This window comes from Chelonoidis abingdonii, chromosome 3, assembly GCF_003597395.2.
Source record: "Chelonoidis abingdonii isolate Lonesome George chromosome 3, CheloAbing_2.0, whole genome shotgun sequence".
Lineage (NCBI taxonomy): Eukaryota > Metazoa > Chordata > Testudines > Testudinidae > Chelonoidis > Chelonoidis abingdonii.
Window position 1 is genome coordinate 161,900,498 of NC_133771.1, and position 24,125 is coordinate 161,924,622.

Genomic DNA, 24,125 nt, shown 5'->3' on the forward strand with positions numbered 1-24,125 from the left:
AGGACGGTTACCAGCCATTCTGTACCATCTGCCGGGAATGACCGAGAGTCATTCCCATTTTTACCCAGGTGCCCCCGGCCGACCTCATGAGACCAGCCAGGAGCATTCACGGGCTGATTACGACGATGGCAGACGGTAAATTATGACTGCTATCCACTGGGAAGGGGATGCTGGTGTTCAGCGCTGCAGCACCCCATCTACCTGCAGCATGCAGTAGACATAGGGTGACATTGAAAAAAGGCGAGAAACATTTTTTTTCCTCTTTTCTTTCGGGGGCCGTGGGGAAGGGTGTAAATTGACGACATATACCCTGAAACACCTTGGAAAATGTTTTTGACCCTTCAGGCACTGGGAGCTCCACCAAGAATGCAAATGCTTTTAGGAGACTGCAGGGACTGTGGGATAGCTGGAGTCCTCAGTACCCCCTCCCCTCCCTCCCTGAGCATCCATTTAATTCTTTGGCTTTCCGTTACGCTTGTCACATAGCACTGTGCTGTGGCCTTTGTCTATCACAGCCTGGAGATTTTTTTCAAATGCTTTGTCATTTCGTCTTCTATAATGGAGCTGTGATAGAACAGATTTTTCTCCCCATACAGCAATCAGATCCAATATCTCCCGTATTGTCCATGCTGGAGCTCTTTTTGGATTTGGGACTGCATTGCCACCTGTGCTGATCAGCACTCCACGCTGGGCAAACAGGAAATGAAATTCAAAAGTTCAAGGGGCTTTTCCTGTCTACCTGGCCAGTGCATCCGAGTTCAGATTGCTTTCCAGAGCGGTCACAATGGTGCACCCTGTGGGATACCGCCCGGAGGCCAATACCGTCGATTTGCGGCCACACTAACCCTAATCCGACATGGCAATATCCATTGCAGCGCTACTCCTCTCGTCGGGGAGGATTACAGAAACCAGTTTAAAGAGCCCTTTATATCGATATTAACAGCCTCGTTGTGTGGACGGGTGCAGGGTTAAATCAGTTTAACGCTGCTAAATTCGGTTTAAATGCGTAGTGTAGACCAGGCCTATTTCAGATGGAAAATTAGGTTTAGTCAACCTATTACTGAGGGGGACAAAAACAGCTACAAGGGCTCTCTGCTGAGAAAAGTCAAACACTAACTGCTTCTTGTAAATAATGACAACTATAGTTAGAATTCAGAGAATTAGATACCCATAGAAAAATGGCCCTTAGCTATCCTATGTGATCCTTGCAAACTGCCAGTACGGAGGCATATACTTCTGAATGCTAAGAGGATGGACTTCACAATCTCTTACGCTGTTCCTGTTTAGATAATGTATCAAAGGCTACTGCACTTTTGCCATACCGATACATTCTTTGAATAAGCATAAGATTTTCTGCCCACTAAATTGCATTCTCTAAATGATGCAGCGTGCAGAAACAATTCACAGGGGGGAAAAGGTAGAGTATAGAGTCAGAGGTTGCTGGGATTTTATCAGCAAAAAAGAAACTCCTACTGCAGTAGCCCTACACAGTTTTATGATTCTTCGTGGCAAACAAAAACAAAACAGCCATTTGACAAAATGTTAGAAAATCTGTTAAATACAATATTGGTTTGCAAGCACCATACACAGTTTTTCATGCTTAGCTCTGAAACCACATTATAAAAAGGTGGTAAGTATCATTGTTTGCATTCATAGATGTTGAAACAAAGTCACAGAGGTTAATAACTTGCCCATCATCATAAAACAAACCAGTAGCAGAGTCTGGAATGGAGTCCCAGTTCTCTTTCATAATAGGCTGAATCAAATCCCTGAATCCAAACATTCCTGAACTTTGGGTTGTTCCACTTCCAGGTCAGAACTTTTTAACTTTTGCAAGTCTCTGTCGCAAACTCCTTGCTTCATTTTTTATTCTTTTAAGGCTAGAAATTAGTGAATTCTGACCTCTAAAGCATATGTAGTGCTTTCATCTCAAAAGATCTCAAAGCCCCTTACAAAGTATAAAACAAAACCACCAAATTAACACACTAATTCTTTCAGAGCCACTGCAAGGGGTGCAAGACTTCATGTTTGTATATTGTCCAGTAGGCAGCATTTACTGGATTATAGTTTCTTGGCTGACTCACAGGAAAGAGTGGTACTTGGTAAATCATCTACTGTACTCCTTGCAGCATTCCTGATTTACCTAGGATAGGTAGGAAATTTCTATGCATTCAGCAGCATTGGCCCTGCTAAGGCAGAGAGCTGTCAAAACCAGAACCCAGGGTAGCACAGCTGCAGAATTGATTCCAGACAACCCAGGAGCATATTCTTAAATAAAACCTTAGCTAGGAGATAGAGAGCAATTATACTACAGCTGGTTATAAAACTTTGCTAATGGTAGAATGAGAAAGAGCTTACTTAAAAAGGACAGGAGAAATAATGTGGGAAAAGACTGGCAGTATTAATGAGGAATGTTGCCTAATCTTCAGAATGAAATGCTGGAAGTATTTTGGCTGTAGGAAACCAGACTAGGGGTCCTAGAGTTACTGATTGGAATTTTATATAGCAAAGGAACATTTAATGCAGGAACCATTAAAGACAATGCAACTGAAAATAATCCTGGCTTGTCTAAACAGATATAAAACACAAAAGGGGCCAGTGCAGGGATGTAAAGATTAGCACAGGATGAATGGAGGAGGGTTTTTAAACCAAAATATAACCCTCAGCTAGAAAGGCAGAACAGATCTATAAAAAAACAGGAAGAATTAAGTTTAAAAAATAAATCAAAGAAGAAAAAAAGACTTTGGAAAGTCAGAAATATTGCAGCCAAACAGAGCTCTGCAAATAATTTTGATGGGCACAAACATTTTAAAAATGTTAACGAGGGGAACATTTTCATGCACAGTTCTTGAAAGTGGGAAAGAAATTGTTTAGAGTGATCTAAGGCGGTATCATTAGGAGTAACAGGATAAAATGAAGCAAAGAAATTTTTGGACTTAACAGAAAGAACAATTTCCTAGTGGTCAGATCCATTAGAGTATGCTATAGCACAGTGGCTCTCAACTTTCCCAGGCTGGACAAATAGATCAAGCAGGTTTGGTTTTGACTGGACGAATAGACCACATGATATAGTTTCTGTTGCCTCATTGGACAAGATTGCATAATAATGCATGCCATACTTATACAAACAGACTCTCAGAATCACGTTTCCAGAGCGAATATTCAAATTAATGAGTTCAAAATAAAGACAGTTACTCACCTTTGTAACTGTTGCTCTTCAAGATGTGTTGCTCATATAGATTCCAATTGGGGGTGTGTGCGCCGCGCACACGTTCGTTGGAAGATTTTTCCACTAGCAACACTCGGTGGGTCAACTGAGTCGCCCCCTAGAGTGGCACCGCCTTGACGCTGGATATATACCCCTGCCGATCCAACGGCCCTTCAGTTCCTTCTTGCCAGCTACTCTGACAGAGGGGAAGGAGGGTGGGTTTGGAATGGATATGAGCAACACATCTCGAAGAACAACATTTACAAAGGTGAGTAACCTTCTTTTCTTCTTCGAGTGCTTGCTCATATCGATTCCAATTAGGTGACTCCCAAGCCTTACCTAGGCGGTGGGTTCGGAGTGAGATGTCGCAGAATGTAGAACTGCTGATCCACATGCCGCGTCATCTCTGGACTGTTGATGTAATGTGACGCCAAGGTGTGGACTGAGGACCAGGTAACTGCACGACATATCTCCTGGATAGGTACATGAGCCAGGAAAGCGGCAGATGAAGCCTGAGCCCTGGTAGAATGAGCGGTAAGGTGGCTCATCGGAACATGAGCCAAGTCATAGCAGGTGCAGATGCATGATGTCACCCAAGATGAAATCCTCTGGGAGGAGAGAGGTAGGGCCTTCATTCGGTTTGCGACCATGATGAACAGTTGAGGTGTTTTACGGAAGGGCTTGTTCGCTTGTTATAAAATGTGAGCGCCCTACGGACGTCTAGGGAGTGCAGTTGCTGCTCCCGGCATGATGAGTGTGGCTTTGGGAAGAAGACCGGAAGGAAGATATCCTGGTTGATATGAAAGGCCGATACCACTTTAGAGAGGAAGGCTGGATGTGGTCGCAATTGTACCTTATCCTTATGAAACACTGTATACGGGGGGGTCCACCGTGAGAGCCCGAAGCTCTGAAACTCATCTTGCCAATGTAATGGCTATGAGGAAGGATGTCTTCCAGGACAGGTACAGCAGCGAGCAGGTTACTAGCGGCTCAAAGGGAGCAGTCATAACTTTGGCTAGAACTAGGTTGAGGTCCCAAGTTGGGGGAGGGGGGTGTACTTGTGGGTATAATCGCTCCAAGCCCTTGAGGAACTTCGAAACCATGAGGTGCGAGAACACTGAGCAGTTGCTCTCCCCTGGGTGGAAGGTAGAGACGGCCGCCAAGTGCACCCTCAATGAAGATACCGCTAGGCCATGCTGTCTGAGAAACCAGAGGTAGTCCAAGAGGGTAGGGACCGGTACCTCGGTGGAAACAACATTATGTTGGTCGCACCAGCAGGAGAAGCGCTTCCCCTTGGCCAGATATGTTAACCTAGTGGAAGGTTTCCTACTACCCAGGAGCACTTGTTGCACCAAGGCACAGCAACGTAACTCGGACTGGCTTAACCACGCAGTAACCATGCTGTGAGGTGAAGAGACTGCAGGTCTGGGTGGTGAAGTCTGCCGTGGTCCTCAGTTATGAGGTCCCGGCAAAGAGGTAGAGGGATTGGGTTGGCTATCGACAGGTCGAGCAACATGGTGTACCAGTGTTGCCTCGGCCAGGCTGGAGCGATCATGATCAGATGGGCTCTGTCTCTGCAAACCTTGAGCAGGACCCTGTGAGCCAACGGGAACGGTGGGAAGGCATAAAGCAGATGGCTTGTCCAAGGTATCAGAAATGCGTCTGAGATCGAGCCCTGGGAGAGACCTTGGAAGGAGCAGAATGTCTGGCATTTCCTGTTCTCGCGGGAGGCGAAGAGCTCTATGCAGGGAAAGCCCCACTTCTGGAAAACAGAATGGATAACATCCGGATGAATTGACCACTCGTGAGACAGGAAGGATCTGCTGAGTTGATCCTCCAGAGTGTTCCGAACCCCTGGGAGAAAAGATGCTACCAGGTCTATCGAGTGGGCTATGCAGAAGTCCCAGAGCTGAATAGCTTCCTGACAAAAAGGGGGAGGAACGTGCTCCTCCCTGCTTGTTTATGTAAAACATGGCCATTGTGTTGTCTGTGAACACTGAGACAACGGTCTTGTAAATGCCCTTGAAACATCTGGCACGCAAGGCGGACTGCTCTTAGCTCCCGCACATTGATGTGTGAGGCCAGTTCCTGAGCTGACCAGAGGCCTTGAGTGCGGAGATGTTCTAGGTGGGCACCCCAGCCGAGAGATGACGCATCCATTGTCAGGGTCATTGAAGGCTGAGGCGGATGGAATGGCATCCTTGCACAGACCAGGGAGGGCGTCAACCATAAGTCCAGGGAGCCTAGGATGCTCGGAGAGATCGTATCTATACTGTCTCTGCCTGAGTGGTATACCGAGGAGAGCCAAGTTTGAAGGGGACGAAGACGTAGTCTGGAGTGTTTGGTCATGAACGTGCAGGCAGCCATGTGACTCAGGAGGCCGAGACAAGTGCAAGCCGAAGTTGTTGGGAAGTTTTGTAGGCCTTGTATAATTGATGCCATTGCCTGAAACTGAGGTTGTAGTAAGCAGGCCCTGGAGAGACTGGAGTCCAGAATGGCCCCAATGAAGTCTATTCTTTGTGTGAGAACCAGAATGGATTTCTCTATGTTGATCCTCAGGCCTAGTCGCTTGAATAGGTCCTTGACGATGCCCACATGATGGGTGACTTGGGTCTTGGAGGCCCCTCGAATGAGCCAATCATCAAGATAGAGGAAGACGTGTATTTGACGACGATGGAGGGAGGCGGCGACTACAGCCGTGCATTTTGTGAATACTCATGGGGCTATAGAGAGGCCAGACAGAAGGACCGTAAATCGGAAATGTTGATGGTTGATCACAAACCGGAGGTACTGTCTGTGTGGAGGGTAAATGGCAATGTGAAAATGTGTGTCCTTCATATCAAGGGCGGCATACCAGTCTCCCGGATCCAAGGATGGGATGATGGTCCCCAGGGATAACATGCGGAACTTCAACTTTATCATGAACTTGTTGAGTCCTCGCAGGTTTAGGTTAGGTCTGAGACCTCCTTTCACCTGGGGGATTAGGAAATGGTGAGAATAGAACCCCTTGCCCCTCGAGTCCTTCGGTACCTCCTCTATAGCTCCCATGGCAAGGAGCCTCCGTACCTCTTGCAAGAGGAATTGCTCGTGAGAGGGGTCGCTGAAGAAGGATGAGGATGGGAGGTGAGAGGAGGGGGGCGAAATAAACTGGAGGTGGTATCCGAATTCTACCGTGCGTAGGACCCAACGATCGGAAGTTAGTTGGGGCTACGCAGAGAGGAAAAGGGAGGGAAAGGATCCTGGCAAACAACTGGTACGCCATTCTCAGGCATGCCTTCAAAAGTTTGGTTTGGGTCCCGCGGGTGGTTTGGAGGGACCCTTATTCTGACCCCGTTGGGGTCCAGATTGTCGTCTGCGATTACCTCGGCTGTGCCTTCTGCCAAAGTCCTGTCTTGGCCTAGGCGAGGGGGTAAGGGTAGTGAGTTTGGGGGCGGAAGGATCTGCGCTGAGTTAGCAGTGTGTGCATCCCGAGCGAGCGCATGATCACCCTATTGTCCTTTAGGCTTTGCAGCCTAGGGTCAGTCTTTTCACAAAAAATAGGCCTTGGCCATCGAAGGGCAAGTCCTGTATGGTGTGTTGTAATTCAGGTGGAAGGCCTGACACTTGAAGCCATGATATTTGCCTCATGGCGATTCCTGAAGCCAGAGTCCTGGCTGTGGAGTCGGCTGCATCCAGCGAGGCCTGGAGAGAGGTTCTCACCACCTTCTTCCCTTCCTCCAAAAGGGCAGCAAACTCTTGGCGGGAGTCTTGGGGAACTAACTTCGTGAATTTTCCAACCGCCGCCCGGGTGTTATTGTTGTACCGGCTGAGCAGGGCTTGCTGGTTTGCCACCCTGAGTTGGAGGCCCCCAGCAGAGTATACGTTGCGGCCCAATAAGTCCATGTGCCTAGCCTCTTGATTTTGGAGCAGGAGCTTGCTGGCCATGGCACTCCCTTTCGTTGACGGATTGCACGACAAGGGATCAGGGAGAAGGGTGCACGTCCAGGTACTCGTACCCCTTAGAGGGCACCATGTACTTCCGCTCTACTCCCCTGGCCATGGGCGGAATAGAGGCTGGAGACTGCCAGATGGTATCGGCATTTGCCTGGATCATACGAATGAATGGCAAGGTCACTTTTGTGGGGGTGTCAGCTGACAAAATATCCACCACAGGGATCTCTATCTCTGGGACCTCCTACATCTGAAGATTCATATTCAGGGCCACGTGTCTCAGAAGGTCCTGATGTGCCCTCAGGTCAATTGGAGGAGGGCCCGAGGAGGATGTCCGTGCCACCGCTTCATCTGGAGAGGAGGAAGAGGAAAGGCCAGGGACAAAAGGGTCCTGCGTGGGCTCCTGTTCTTGGGCGATGTCAGGCTCAGGTGGGACCTGAGAGTCTATTGACTGAATAGGAGCTTCCTCCGTACCTGCAGGAGGGGGGCGGCTGACAGTCGCCTCCGGCACCCGGTGTTCCAATGGTACGGAGCGTGATGGCACTGGAGGGGCACCTTGGTCTTGGTGATATGCCCAAGGTGTCCAGAAGGACCACTGATGAGGACCTTGTTCTTGGGCCTGGGTCTCCTGGAAGACTTGGCTGGGCACATCTGAGTCACGGTCTTGTGCATAGGAAGCACTGTCCGTGTGAGATGACACAGATGTGTGTCAAGATGGCCATGGAGGAGCTGAAAAGCCCTGGGAAGGGTCTCCATCTCTAAATGATCTTTCTCTGTGTGGCACTGGAGAGCGGTACCAGGCATCATACCGGTACTGGGAACGAGATCGGGACTTCCGATTGGAGTGGTGCCGGGAGGTCGACCGGGATCTCGACGTCTGGAATGGCTGCGAGAGGCGCGGTGCTGGGAACAGTGCCAGGAGCTGGATCAGTGCCGAGAGTACCGGGCCGGTGAACGGGACGCTGAACGGTGCCGTGAGTGCGACCGGTACCGAGTGTAGTAAGAGGAGGCCCTAAGATATAAACCTTGGTATCAAAGGCCCGGTATGAGGCCTGAACTAAAGTAATGGTCAAGACTTTGCTAACATAAAGCAAAGTTAAGCTGTGAGCCAGAGGCAGGCCCTGCTCACAGAAGCTGGCAAGGAAACGGATGATGCTGCAAGAAGATACGTACCTAAAAAGGTACTGAACACTAGATATCAGAACATTCACATAATTGCACATTCCACACAGATAACAAGGAACAGGCTGACCCATCCCAATAACAGGGCCAAATGGGTAATATGTTGGATAGAGCTGTTTTGTTTGAACCAACATGTACAAGGTGAGAGGCAGCACCTTACTATGTAGAGGGGTTGTACCTTGCTACGTTGAGGGGTTGCACCTCAAATACATCAGGAGTGACGTGTAACTTGTTTGTACCTGTGTATAAGAATGCATCCCTGAGGCGGTGTCATTTTCCGGCAGAGGGGGCAGTGGAAAGTCCCACCACTGACTGAGCTGAGTCCATTGCCAGGGGGCACATATTTGTAGTCTGCCCTGCACTAGAGTAAAAATCTACAGGGAACTATTATTGTGCTCCATACGACAATAAACCTGGCTGAAGTGCCTTTGTACCTTACTAGAGTCTGTGATCATTGGGGGTTCTCTTCGGGTCTGCTGTGTCAGCTATCTGCACAGAGCTGGGACAGCACACAGAGGGAACACATGCAGGCAGCCGAGTGATATCAACATTGAACAGAGCAGAGCACCACACCGGTAGCATCTGATGACACCAAGATGGAGGGCGGTGCTGGGACGGCGAGCGGCGTCGGGACCGGCGACAGGACTGAGAGTACCGGTGGGACCGTGATCGTGATCGGTGCCTCTCAGCGGTGCCGACAGAGGACGGTCTCAGCAGGGCAGGCTTGCCAATCAATTGTATAACCCACACCATCGGTGCCAGGGGTTGAGGCAGCGCGGACTTCGTCAGCGTGATCAGCTCCCTCGTCATGGAAAAGGTCTCCAGCGTGGAGGGAATAGTGAGCTCAATCACGGCGTGCGCCGGGGAGCTTTCAGGCACCGGACTCGATGGCCCTCGCGGGACCGGAATCAACGGTGCCAAAGCTGGCGATGCCACAGCAGGTGTCGGTGCCAGGCGGTCCGACTTAGGCTGGTGCTCCGACTGTGGTGCAGGCGGCACGGAAGCAGCAGGAGTCTTATGTTTCTTAACCCGCAGGGAGAGGGAACCCTGCCGAGCAGACATCTGTGCCGGTGATGGTCGGTGCCGAGGGGCCTTAGTGGTACCGGTGCAATCCGGTGCTGAGAAGCGCTTCTCCCTGATGCGGACTGTCTGGTGCTCGATGCTGAGAGCAGAGGAGCAAGAGCTGCCTTCATCAGGAGCTATTTGAGATGAAAGTCCTGCTCTTTCTTTGTCCTCGGCTTGAAGGCCTTACAGATCCGGCACTTATCCGAGAGATAGGATTCCCCAAGGCACTTAAGACAGGAGTCGTGGGGATCTCCTGTTGGCATTGGCTTGTGGCAGGCCGAGCATGGTTTGAAGCCCAGTGAACCAGGCATGGGCCCTGGTACCAGGTGCGGGGAAGGGGCTAATCCCCAAACCCCTGTGAACTATAAACACTAACTATATTATAGAACGAATAAAACTAACTATATACACAAGAATTAGTACGAGAACTACAAGTAGCCAGGGAAGTGGGGATCAGCTAAGCCGCGCTCCACTGTTCCAATGACCGATATGGGTGGTAAGAAGGAACTGAAGGGCCGTTGGGTTGGCAGGTGTATATATCCGGTGCCATGGCGGCGCCACTCTAGGGGGCGACCCAGCCGACCCACTGAGTGTTGCTAGGGTAAAAAACTTCCAACGAATATGCACGCAGTGCGTGCACACTCAATTGGAATCAATATGAGCAAGCACTTGAATTTATTTTCCACTAGTATTATTCATTTAAAATGTGCTGTTTCCACAAGCATGCCTGCCAGCAGAGCTGGCGCTTCCATTTAGGCAACCTAGGCAGTCGCCTAGGGTGCCAGGATTTGGGGGTGGGGGGTGGCATTTTGCCACCCTTGGCAGCAATTTGGCGGCGGGGGGTCCTTCCACACTCCGGGTCTTTGGCGGCAATTCTGCGGCGGGTCCTTCTCTCACTCCAGGACCCGCCAGTGAAATGCCCCGAAGACCGGGAGCGTGGAAGGACCGCCTCCCCCCGCTGCAAAACTGCCACCAACCGGGAGCACGGAAGGACCCCCGCCTAGGGCGCCAAAAACCTTGGCGCCGCTCCTGCCTGCTAGCAGACTCATTAGCTAAAAAATCCACAGAAAAAACAAATACAAACAGGGGGCAAACACAACCAGTGCACATTTTTTTTTATGCAAGCGAATCATCATGGAGTACTGAGGTATATGCCTAGCTCTAGTTAAGGTTAACTGACCAGGTAGGAGGTGGGAACCTTCATAAGCAGTCCCATGCTGTACCAGTTCTGGGAATAAACTGGGATTCTGCCTGTAGGAATAGCAATCCAGTACTTTACTTCACTAGCAGTAAATTCAGTAAAAAAGTTTAAGAAATATATCAAACATATTTAAAAAGACATAGTTCCAATACCAAAGTGACAACTTAATCTACAAAATCTAGTGCTTGAGTTTCATTGGAATTTAATTCTTTCATGGCTTGAGGCATTTGTACATGAGGTTTATGCTTTCACACAAGGCTTTGAAGGACTGTATTTCACCCTAGCAGCCCTTGAAGGACTATGAATTCAATCATTTTAGCCACTGAAAATAACCAAGCAGGTAACACTTCCAGGTGCCTCATTAGACATAGTCATGTCTTTTCCTTTACTATGGTAGAGATTTCGATTAAAAAAAATGTTGTTAGATGGAGATGAACAGAGTTTCCAAATCTAAGAATATGTTATAAAGAGGGTGGATTCTCCAACAATGCCAAGGATTGTTTCTCCTGGAAGGAGAATAAAGTCTCACGATTTTCCTTTGCATTTAATTTCTGAGAGACTGGCTGAGTTTCTGCTTAGCTGGTTGGAGGAGACCAGAACTGGAAAAGTTACAGCACATCCAGTTTTCTGTCTGCAATTGATTGGAATTCACCCATCCCCTTTTCAATCACAAATTAGTAGTAGATCTTCAGAGGCTGAATAGGTTACATTCAACAAACACCCAAACACCTGGATTCTTATCTGAACTATCTGAATCTCTTGGTTTGGCAAAATTGAGCTAAAAACTTTAAAAATCCAAGACTTTAAAACAGATTCCGTTGGTGGCTCTGAAAATCAGGTCACTTATTTTGGGGTCACAATACAGATTTGGGTGCTAAAATGGAAATCTAAGTGTGAAAATTTGATCTTAACCTCTCTGTGGCTCAGCTTAATCATCTGCGAAAGAGAAAACGCTACCTTCCTTCTTAACAGGCTGCTGTGAGGCTCAGTGCTTGTCTACAAGGTGCAGCAATGCGCACTACAGGGGTATGATTTTTAAAGCACACTAATGTTCTAAAGCACAGTCTCCATGGGCCAATAAATGCACAACACATTAGTGTAGACAAGCCCTTACTATGTGGCTGTAAAGTGGTAGGAGATATTTATGGGAGGAGAGAGGGTGAGACATCAAATAGGTTCATATTACCACCAATAACAAAAGGAGCTAACAAGGAGGCATTTCTTTTAAGCTGCAGGGCATCAAGCATGCAAATTTCTTTCTTCTCAGCTTGTGGAGCTATCAAAGATATGAGTACAGCTTTTTTCTTTTTTAATTAAAAGAAACTACTACAAGAAATAACCTTCAAACTTCAAGTCTCTAAGGTCAAATCTGGCAGATGCTGGTGGTTCCTTCGCTTATTGCTCAGTCATCTATCAGTGAAATCCATCTCAATTGAAGTTACATATGATAGACTGTTTCTTTTCTGGTATATTTTGTCCTTAAAAATGTAGGTGTTCTCTTGCATTTTTTAATCAGTGCAATCTGCAGCCTCTCGGTTCAGATATTTATGCTTAGACTTCAAATTATTTAAGAAAAGCCTCTCTTTTCACTGTTTTACATGAAAATCGTAGATGATTCCCAAGATTGGCTGAGGCTCTAGACATTATTGTGATGTATATGCATAGCAAGATCATTAAACTAGATGTTGTACATATGCCTAATAAAAGGCATTCCTCACACCCTGAAGAGCTTACAATCAAAACAGACATGGGATGAAGTTTACAGATGGAAAATTTTACAGATGGAAAACTATGGCACGCAGAGGGTAGGTGACTTGCCCATGGTAACAAATGACGTTGGTGAAGAGCTGAGAACTGAAACCCTGGCTCCAGTCCAGTAATTTTACCACAAGACCATCTTTGTCTTGTGACTACATCTAAACTGGGATGGCAGCAGGGTGCTCTGGCTGAGGAGTCATCCATGGTCTGCAGAGCTCACTTCTTGCCCAGCGTCGCCACAGCTCAGATTTAAATCTATTGGTAAAAATCAAGACCCACCCTTGTCCTAGGCTTTTTCAGGCAGGATGAGAAGGGGGTGATAATGGTTAAATGAAGTTAAGTGAGAGATGAGAGGTGGCTGTGGGGGAGATTATGTGGCAGTTTTCTGCGTGTTTGTGCAAGACTGTTTAATGTATTTTATTAAATTGTGTGCTTTTTATCATGGGTACACAGAGAGGTGAAATTACTTGTCTAAATCCACAGAGTGAGTCAGCAGACAAAGCCAGATTTAGAACCCAGAAGTTCCTCATTTGCAGTAGATTCTCATATTGCTAGAATATACTGCTTAGCTAAATATGCTTCGAAAACATAAATGCCATCTCCTCACCTGCAATATTTAAGAGAAGAAATCCCTCTTTAAAAAAGTTAATGATGAAAAAGGATTGCCTGTAGCATTATGCAAGCAGAAAAACACAGTACCTATGGCTAGTGGCATTTGGTAAAAGCAGAAGCTGCTAGGTACCCTTCGAAGGAATTGCATCAGCAAGATGGAATAATGGATTTCTTTATTACAAAGGATCAATAAGTACTGCACAGATTCTCCTTCCCTTCCCTTCCGAAGTTGATTCTTTACCAGCTGAGAGACCACAGAGCAGTACAATAGAAGACAGAATAGACTGGCATCAAAAATGAATCCACAAAGTCAAATCAAATAGCTCTCTTACTGCACAACGAATCCAGTTCCAACGGTGTACAGTAATATATCACTCCCACAGAAACTTCCTATAGAATTCAATAGTAATTCAACCCATACTGTTCTACTAAAGTTACTTCAAAAACCTGCAGAATTTAGTGGAGAATGAGAGCCTTTCACTATATGACTGTAAAACATACATCCTAGAGTTATTGAACAGAGATGTAATTTCCATTAATTTATAAAGGATGTTACAAACATTCTATAGTGAAGTTATTTACGCTTATATTGCCTAGGGCTTTTGCATAAAAGGTGAAGAGGCTTCTTTATTCTCAGCCTATTCCCAGCCTCAGAAGCCAAGCTCCATTATCCATGCACTGTTCAAAGTGTCCATCATTCCTGACCCATTCTTCTCACAGGGGCTCTTCCATCCTCCCCATCCCATCAAAATGCACTGCTATACAAATGTGCTTAACTGACCTAGTTTTCTTCCTATGAAAAGGATGAAAACTTTAGCCAAATAAAACAAATAAGCAAGAAATACAACAGGCAACACGTGTGATAATCAGTGTAGTGTAGTGACTCTTATTCTGTGATCGAGCAGTTTGTATGACTCCACAGTCTATGGAAGTACACAATCCACTCTAAAGGCAGTGAAAGCAGGTGAGCAGAGCATCATTTACCCTGTCCAACAGTTTTTATGCACACAGAATATACATCAAATTCAATGGGAGCATTGTGCATGAGGACTGCAAGGCTGAGATCTTGCTTGCAAACTGCACATTGGATGCAATGAGGAGGGCAGTTCCTCCCATATAGCGTTAAAAAAGTTTCATGGTTTAACACTTCTTCTGCTACTGTTTAATGCCTACTCCACAAGCTGCCAACAAGCAGCTTTGGTTGGTTGTAGGGTGACCAGATGTTCCGATTTTATAGGGACAGCCCTGATTTTTGAGGTCTTTTTCTTATATAGGCTCCTATTATCCGCCACCCCTTCTCCCGATTTTTCACACTTGCTGTCCGGTCAGTCAGGTTGGCTGGCTCAACCCCTAATCAAAAAGTAGTGTCTGACAGTACTTTCTTCTCCCTCCTGTAAATGTACATGATCTGTGAAGACCTTATCAAATATTAATGTGTGTAATTCAAGCTGGGGGAAGGGGGAGAGAAATACTAGCTGACACTATGAGCTGCTTGAGAGATGAGAAAAATCTGACCTGAAATTAATCTATTATCAGGCTGCCCTTCAAGTACATTAAAACGTAGTCTCTACCTATTATGGGGCCTGATTTTCAGGTAATCTCGGGGTGCAGTCAGGTAGCTAGACAACTAATTACCATCATTTGGATGTACTGTTATCTGTGGGTGAAAAAAAAACTGGAGGCTAACTACTGGAAGTAAGTGAGCTTTTCCAACTGGTGCTGGGAGGATCCGCTGTCACTTACAGAGCTGAGATCCTGGCAGCTCATCTTCTTTATACCCTTCAGGAAAGCAGAGGGGAAATCAGGTGCTCACATACAATGGTGATGAGTAAGGATACTATTTGGTCACAAATTCCATGACTTTAACAGACCTCTGTGACTCCCACTTCAGCCCCCTAGGGGCCGGCGGAGCTCAGACAAGCAGCTTCTCTTCCCTTCCTTCTCCCCAGCCCTGATGGGCTTTGGTTTCAGCCTTGCACTGCGGGGCTCCGGCTTCCAAGACATGGTTTATTGTCTGTGTCCTGCTTGTGAATTTTAATAAAAATCCCTGTGCCAAAATCTTAACCTCAGCAATGAGCATGTACAACATTTTCGGTTCTGTGTAGGTTCTTAATAGAGCCTGTCCTAATTACTCAGTTCTCCTTGCTCCATTTGATACCAAGGTAATAGGTACTTTACAAACATGAAAGGTAGATTTGATAGCTGTATTAGGAAGAGCGAGAATTTGCTCTGCCTGAGACTCGGGAAAAGCGAGTGGACGGAATCAGATATACGCACCTTGGGAAAGCCATCTGTAGGGCCACACTGGGGTGCCTTCAGTTCATAAACAGAGGTTTGAGTGAAGAATTGCTGTAGTGCCAGCACTGTTGCTTCAAAGACAGGTATATATGCTAATATATTTTATCATATTGGTAGTCAGCTAGGATGCATAACTTGGCAATTTGGAACTTTGCAGCAACAGCCAAGATACTACTCAGATCCTCCTGCTCTAAAAGAACAGGTCCTCACCACTTCAGCAAGATGATGCTCCATTAGCTGTTAGCAGTATAGGGGTGAGCAGTTCTGATAGTCTCCAGCAGATGCCAGTGGCGCGCGCGCGCACACACACACACACACACAGTTTGTTTCGATAGTTTAGACATGCTTTTCCTCCCGCCCCCAAATGTAATTATTCTTAACATTTTCTTACTGTAATAGTGAAAACAAAGTTAAAAGCACCTTAACACAATAGTATGCCCTACAAATGTGAAGCAGTAGTGGCATTGCCAACACAAGCTGTACTTCTGCACAAAGCATGTTTATTAGCCATGACACAGAATAAAAGCATTTTCAAAGAGCCAGCGAAGAAGACAGCTGCTGCAGCTCCCCTAATTACCTTTCCCCAGACATCAAGAGTAATTTACAAGTTGGATAATAGTGCTGGAACTAAGCACGATCTAGAGCCGCACACTAGCGCTCCTTCTCAGTTTTAAAGACCATGCATAATAGTAGAAATACAATCATTCAGCCCACTCCTGTGAGTCAGGCTGTCTCCTGTCAGATTTTTTATTGCACATTCTCCTTTTGTTACTAGGAAACATTGAGGTTTTTTTACCCTGTAATCAGGCAATCACCATGACTTGTTACTGGCATAAGCCAGCAGGACTTGATATAATAATCACTCTCTCTAATCTATTACATTAAACAAATATAGTTTAAGATGGTTGGTACAAATTATGCTTCTTAATGCACATTCTGGGGCACAGAGGTAGAAATCAATAAGTAGAACAGAGGGAATGTTAGCTTCACATATATTCCGATTAAATTCTAAATTCAACAATCACCAGCACATTTAACTATTCAGAATACATTTGTTCAGCTATGGGCCTGCTGTTTTGCTGCTAACCACAACCCAGGAAAATACATAGAAAGTCTAACAAATTGAGACGTCACTGACAATTAATCTTAATTATACCAGGAGGAAATATTTCAGCCAATTGTAGCCCAGAAAGATCTAACACACTCCCTGACAAATGGCACTGAAATCTCTGGTGATGCAAGAGACCTTTTTTTTTTTTTTTTTTTTTTTTCTTAAAAGAGACAATTAACATGTGTACAGATGCTCCCCGATTCACGCAAGCGTTCTGGAATGCCTTGCATAACTCAAATTTTGCATAGTCAGAAAAGTATCTCCGATCATTATGCCAAAAAAACCCCAACAACAAAAACCACCACCACAAAACACACCCTCCTATTTCTAGTTTATGGAACTTTTTCCATAAGTGTGAATGTGCGTAAATCAGGTCTTGCATAATCTGGGGAGTATCTGTATAAATAATATGCACATGCACGCAATTAAGGGACCAAAGGTGAAAACAGTCTGTGGAAGGCTCTCTGCACAGTCTAAGCACAGTAGTGGAGCGAATGAGGAAAGGAGGAAATAGGTATGGGAGAAAGATTGTGCAGGTGGCTTTGAACCTTGAAGTGAATGAGTGAGCATAGGCATACTATTATCTGGAACTAGGGTACAATGGGTAAAAATCACCCCATACAGGGAGCCCGCACTAGGCCTTTGTGTGACCCACAACCACTGAGTGTGGTGCTCTGTCCCGCTTTAGTGGCAGTTGAGCCATCTACAGAGGCTAATCAGCATAGATACAATTATGCCATGGTAAAATTATGCATAATTCATGACAACAAATAGATAAATTTCAGGATATGGTCATGACAAAAAAAATTGTGTAACAACTGAATGCTACCATAAATATGCATTTGACGCAAACAGCATAATAATTCTACTAAACAAAATATAGGGCTTGTCTGCAGGAACATTTAGTTTGTCACAAGCTGGGGCGTGAATATACTCTGCAGTAGCCTGCCGTGGACCAACTGTTCCTGTGTATCATGTTGAAGGTGATTTAGTCCTCTTTGAAACGGGAGCAGATCCAAGTGCATTACCAGTTTTTAGATGCACCTAGTAGCATGGTGTGACATACGTACCACTTAAGTGAACAGGCCTTATACCACAATACAATGTTCTTTTGATAATGTACTATCAAAACCATAAAAAGCAATATTCTGGTTTGGAAAGGGGACTCACCCATGTTTCTCTTGACTTGGGACCAACAGGATTTCACTGCTACTTTCGTCAGCAGGTAGAAGCTGAGCAATATAGTCCCCGCTTTGTTGGAGATGCCTGTACACAGACACCTGAATAGTGCATTGCTCACTACTGCTCCTCAGCCAGGGACTCAAGATGATGGGGCTCATGCTTTCTGATGTATTGAGGAACAGGAATGAACCTACAAAGAAAAAAAGGGAACAAGGGTCTTTTTAAAACAAAGAGTGCTTTTCAGACCCTCAGATAGAGGAAGCAGTTTGTAAAATGCTGTGGACTGACAATCTGTACTGAATTGAAGCAATGATTTGACATTCAAAATGTATGCAGAGTGGACAATGCCATAGATAATTTTGCAGGGAAAACGCTACATCTACAGGTGACTGAAGTAGATTAGGATTTATAAAACATTTGAGGAGTTTTCCTAATAGAGAGATTCGCTTGAGGACTTCATCCCTTCAGAACGTCTCATGTGTGATTTAGATCCAAAGTTCATGGCTCTGATCTCTCTGGAACAGGGTCCCAGCTTGACAGGTTGGGTTATATCAGAGCTCTGTCAGTGGCCCCATTTGTATTCACACCCTAAACAAAGCTTACAGTGATTATGTTTCCTGTATAAATAGAAAGCACAAATTCATCAGCTGTGCTCTCATATAAACCATAAAGTATATTCAAAGCTATTTGTGTCAGGATAAATGCTTGATATTTTTATTGCCTCAGCCATTTATTCTGACATATTAATTTTATATGCACTTAATCCACATGAAAGGTTTGATTATGATCTGGTACATTGACTACCTTTGTTTAATCCTATTTCAATAACATCTCAGATTTATCCAGGGGTTCAGAGCTAATGAACTCTCCGCAGATTAAAGCTCACCTTGAATAAGCAAAATTACCCTCTTTTGGCAGATACCAATTTACCAAATATTCCATAGAACAAGCACTAATCAGATAGAAAAGGGAGCCAGTCTTTGGTACAGAACATTTTCTGGTTTACCATATGCACTCATTACCCCTGTGAGAGAACATGGCAATACTCCTTTGCACTAGAGATGACCCGTACCTCCTGACAGTGGTGGGGCAGAGTAAGGGCAGTGGCTTCAGCAGATGGGACTGAGCATGCTCAGTCCATGTGAGCAAACTCAATACAAGCCAAGCAGTAAATAGGGGGGCACATGACCTCACGTCTCCCCCTGCCCCCCACATTGCCTCTGCTTTGCATTCCCATGAGGCTTTAAACCACAGACATCAAAAAAGCTTTCTAAAGTAGGCATTAATGGTCAGAATAACTCTACAAGTTCTGTATTCCCATTTAACAGATGGAAGAAACTGACGCACAAAGAGGCTGAAGTCCTTTCAAAAGTGCTCACTAATGTTAGGTGATTCGCTTTCTCAGATGCCCAGTGTAAGACAAGGGCATGATTTTCCAAATGCTAACCACCCATAATAAAGGGAAGTACGTCTGAAAATCAGATCCTAAATATCTCAAGTTAGGCACCTAATATCAGTTGGCACTTCTGAAAATTTTCAACTGAACAACTTGCCTAAGGACACATTGTACATCAGTGGAAGAGTTGGGAATAGAACCCAGGTGTCCTGACTCCCAGTTTATTGCTCTGACAACCAGACAAAAAAAAACTGTCTCCAGAGGCATGTTAGCTAGCATATACTTGACATCAGTTTTAGCTAGCAAATATTTGTCCTGAAAGCAGGATTGGGCAGTACAATGTCAGAAATAGTCCCTTCATGACAGAAGATTCCATGGGCGCCAAGTAGAGAGAACGAGTGAATCCACGAATTATTATTAGTTCCTTTAGGCTACGTCTACACTACGAGATTATTTCAATTTTACATAAACCGGTCTTGTAAAACAGATTGTATAAAGTCGAGTGCATGCGGCCACACTAAGCACATTAATTCGGCAGTGTGCGTCCATGGTCCGAGGCTAGCGTCGATTTCCGGAGCGTTGCACTGTGGGTAGCTATTCCATAGTTCCCGCAGTCGCCCCGCCTGCCTTAGAATTCGGGTTGAGCCCAGTGGCGAATAAGGGCAAAATCATCCTGTCGCAGGTGGTTCTGGTAAATGTTATCAGTCATCCTTCCTCGGGGAGAAGCAATGGCGACAATCATTTGTGCCCTTTGTCCTTGGCATGCCCTGCAGATGCCTAGCATCGCACCATGGAGCCCCTTCAGCCTTTATTTGTGATTTATTATTTTTTACAGTCACATATTGTACTGATGCACGACAAAGGCATACGCCAGGCACGACAGCAGCATTCATTTGGCTTTTTGCATGAATAGCAGAGACGGTTACCAGTCGTTCCTATACCATCTGCTGCTGGGTAAATTGGCAATGAGACTGACGGTATCTGTGCTCTGGATGTCTGCTGCTATAGGTGCCCGGCTGAGATCGGCCAGGGGTGCAAAGCAACACGGGAAGACCGCCCAAGTCAAATCCCTCCTTATGGTTCTCAACCATAGAGTCAGTCCTGGCCTAGAATATGGGGCAAAGTGTATAGAGAACCAGTATCAGAGAAACCAGAGAGCACACACTCCCGTGTCAGATCCTGCAGAAATGATGAGCTACATTGCCATATCGGTGGGTGCCCCTGCAACAACCCAGACCATCTCTCTCTTCCCCAACCTTCTGGGGCTACCGGTTGCAGTGTCCCTCCACCCCATTGTTGTCGAAGTTAAAGAATGCACGGAAAAGAACGAGTTGTTAGTGAGATAAATGGAGGGGAGGCAGCCTCCGGGCTTAATGACATCAGGCGGACCATGAAGTAAATGGGGGGAGAGCAGGACCAGATCCACGTCAGCTATGATAGTCCAGGAGTACGAATCTTTTCTGTTTCACACATGCGGAGAGCAGGGAGGGGGCTATTGAAGTTCAGCCCCCAGTCTGCTTGACGAGATAGTTACAAGCGTTCTTGTCCCATCTCTGGGGTGACAGGAATCATTCCTATTTTACCCAGGCGCCCCCGCCGGCGCTCACCTCAGCCAAGCCGAGGATTGACGCAGTTATCAACATTGAAAGCATCTCATGTGGCTGATAAGGCGTTTAGCCAGTCCTACTGCACCATCTGCACCTGGAGGGGAAGGACGCGAATTGTAGCTTGCACTGCTGCAGCAGCGCGTTACCAGCAGCATCAGTAGCCATAGGGTGACATTGAAGAAGTCCAAGAAACGATTTCTTTCCCTTTTCTTCAGCGGTGGTGGTGGGGTAAAATCTGGGAGGCCTATCCCTGAACACCCGGACAATGGGTTTGAATCCTACATGGCATTGGCGCTCAGCCAGAACTGCAAATACTTTTCGAGACTGCTGTGACTTGTGGATAGCTGGAGGTCCTCAGTACCCCCTGCCTCCACGAGCTCCTTGAGTCTCTGGCTTCCGTTTACGCTTGTCACGGCAGCCTGTGTACGGAGATTTTTGTAACATATTTTGGCATTTCGGGTCGTAACGGAGCGTTTGATTAGACACATTTGTTTCCCTATAGCGATCAGATCCAGTATCGTCTGTACGGTCCCATGCTGGAGCTCTTTTGATTGTGGACTTGCATTCGCCAACCGGTGCTGATCCGAGCTCCACGCTGGGCAAACAGGAATTCTGAAATCTAAATTTCATCGGGCTCTCCTTTCTGTTTCCTGGCCGCGCATCAAGTTCGATTGCTGCCAGAGACGGTACAGCGGTACAGGTGGTAAGCCGCCCAGAGGCCATACGCGCTCGATTTGCGCCACACTAACCCTGAATCCCGATGGTAATACCGATTTTAATGCCTATCCTCTCGTTGGGGAGGAGTACAGAAACCGATTTAAAGAGCCCATTATATCGATATAAAGGGCCTCGTAGTGTGGACGGGTACAGCGTTAAATTGGTTTAACGCTGCTAAAATCGGTTTAAACGCGTAGTGTAGACCAGGCCTTAGTGTCAGATAAGGAGGTGCAAGTCTCCTAACTACCTTGACCAAATACATTTCCTAAAGTTTAAGGGAGTTAGTTTATTTGGCTGATCAGTAAAGAGATGGTAACTGTATCTATCACCCTTGTGCTTTCCCATCTCTCTGTGGTTGAGAACAACAAGAATTACAGCATTAAATCTCAGCTTTATTTTTCCACCCCAACAAGAACACTGGGATCACAGTGACATGAAAGAGAGCAGAGGTTTTTACTCGTGGCAGAAAGACACTAAACCCTGCAATAATTGCTGATAACTTGAGCAAATGGCCCCCTGAATCTGACATCTTATTGCCTTGTGATGGGGAGTAGGATTTTAAAGCTATCACAAATTAGAAGGCAGTTTTGGTTCCTTCACTTATAGTAGGTATAGGAAAAGTGCTTCCAAGCAAGCATCACTCATGCCCAGGCTCAAGGCTAGACTTAGAATGTCAATGAGACTCTCAAATAGGAAAAGTTATCTACCTCAGAGCAACCAGTAAGTGTTAGGCAGTCACTACTCTCCTTCCTTTGGCGGAGAAAACCCTGTTAATAATAGCCCAAAGCGCTTGCTTATTGTTTCACCTAGTTCAATTCTACCTATGAACTGAAGTGTGCAGTTCTGTCCACATGAAGGTTACAGAGCCCTACCGATGCAGCAGTCCAGACGGTGCTATGCGGCAGTCGCACTGAATGTTCCTATGCTGTACTGTTCCAAAGTGAGGGGGTAGACAGTCATGCTGAAGGACTTCCCCATCCTCCCCAGATCAGTGCTCTTGTGACCAGAACATAAACACACTAGGGAAAGCCTCTTAATGTGCTTTTGTGGAGGCTACCCAACAAACAGAGCACAGGAGCTGTAATGTACCATTTTTAGAGGATGTAAACATACCTTGGTTTCTGAAAGCACAATTCCCTCAAGGGAAACATCACTATCTGCTGCACTTACCGCTATTCTACTCCATAAACACTCAGGAAAGCACTCTCAGAATTCTGTTTGGCTGTGGTACTTCTAGAATTTCCAGATGGTGAGAAGTGATTTGCTGTGAACACACACAGCAGATTCTGGAAGCAAAATGTGTATCCCGCTGTAGATTTTAAAGATCCCTGATATAAGACTGTACATAAGATTTCTCCATTTCAGAACAAAACAAAGCTATGACTAATACCCGATGTCTCAGAGGAAGACATCTTTCCATAATACATCTAGCCATTTAAGTCTACCCCTTACTAAGGGTATGTCTACACTAGAAACACAAAAGTAGCACAGACACTTACTACTATGAAAAAGGTTCTTCCATCACTTTAGTACGTCCAGTTCTGAGGTAGTAGCTAGGTCAACTAAAGAATTTTTCCATAGACCTAGCAGAGTCTACACTGGGCTTAGGTCAACTTAATTACAATCACACAGACAGTGAAATTTTTCACAGTACTAAGCAATGCAGTCAAGTCAACTTAACTCTGTAGCATATACCAGCCCTTATACTGCACAATTTTAACATTATGCAGATCCTTTTGAAAGCCCCATTCATACACATTAAGGATGGATCCAAAACTTCAGACCTGTATGATTCCAGGTAAATTCAGTAAATCGTTAGGAATGTGTCTAAAATTCTTATTAGGTTATGGATTGTAACTTTTCAAGGAGCCATTATATAGCCATGATGTTTGCCTATTCATTTGGAATGAGAGGGAAATACTGTTTTCCACGTGGTGGGTTCCCAGGAAAACTGAGTCCTAATCTGTTTATCAGTTTTCAGTATTCCTCCAGCAAGAGGAAGTCCATGTGGCAAACTGTATCTCAGATCATCTTGTAGGTCTTTAGGGTTGTAAGGTTTCATCATAATTTTCTTGGACTGCTATTTTCCTTTAGTAGCTTACAGCTCTAATGAGGCTCTCGGGAATCTTGCATGGTGAATAACTATGAAAGAGCACTGCAGCTTCAAACAAACTTCTACTGTTGGTTCGGCACCTAGGGAATATAAACTGAGATGAAAGAGCCCTTCATAGAACAAGTAGTCAATATCATTCTACCATTTGTAGGATTTTAAAAAAAGTAATAAAGCACTGGTATACTGCAGTAACCCATATTTAATACTCAGGGGTGAGGTGAAGAGTTTGCAACTGGTGAAGCTAATTAAAACACTAATGCTTCATCTTAGGATAGGGTATACTCACTAGTGAGACATTGAAGAAGCCTGCTATCACCACATAAACTAGAGTGGATACTAATTATCATGCCAACTGAGTGCTGGGATTGAATAGATGTAATCCCCTAAATAAATATAACCCATACAGTGTCTCAAAGCCAGGGCCACTTAGCTCTGCATGACTCTCACTATGCTGCTCTGTCACTAGGATCACCCAGAACTACATGGGGGCAGTGGGACAGAAAGTCTCCTGCACCAAGAAAATGAGCCACTACCACTCGAGCTAACAGAAAATCTGCTCTAGATCGTGCAGCTTAAGGGTTATGGCACTTAGTTGAGCCATTCTAATTCTATCCAGCAGAGGGCAGTAGTAGACTTGGTTGAGCCATTCTAATTCTATCCACCAGAGGGCAATAGTAGGCATCTCACACACTTTCATTACAATATTTTATAACGTAATCGTGCCTTTTATCCAGAGAGATTCAAA

The 24,125-nt window shown here is 45.6% G+C and overlaps 1 protein-coding gene across 1 annotated transcript in view; it reads right to left on the bottom strand.

Moving 5' to 3' along the window:
• The window catches only part of ALK (ALK receptor tyrosine kinase), a 635,008-nt gene that overhangs the window by 363,818 nt on the left and 247,065 nt on the right, over window positions 1–24,125 (bottom strand). The window contains exon 4 of the mRNA XM_075064275.1: window positions 17,536–17,737. Within this exon, the coding sequence (XP_074920376.1) occupies window positions 17,536–17,737 (202 nt within the window). The remainder of the gene's footprint in view (window positions 1–17,535; window positions 17,738–24,125) is intronic.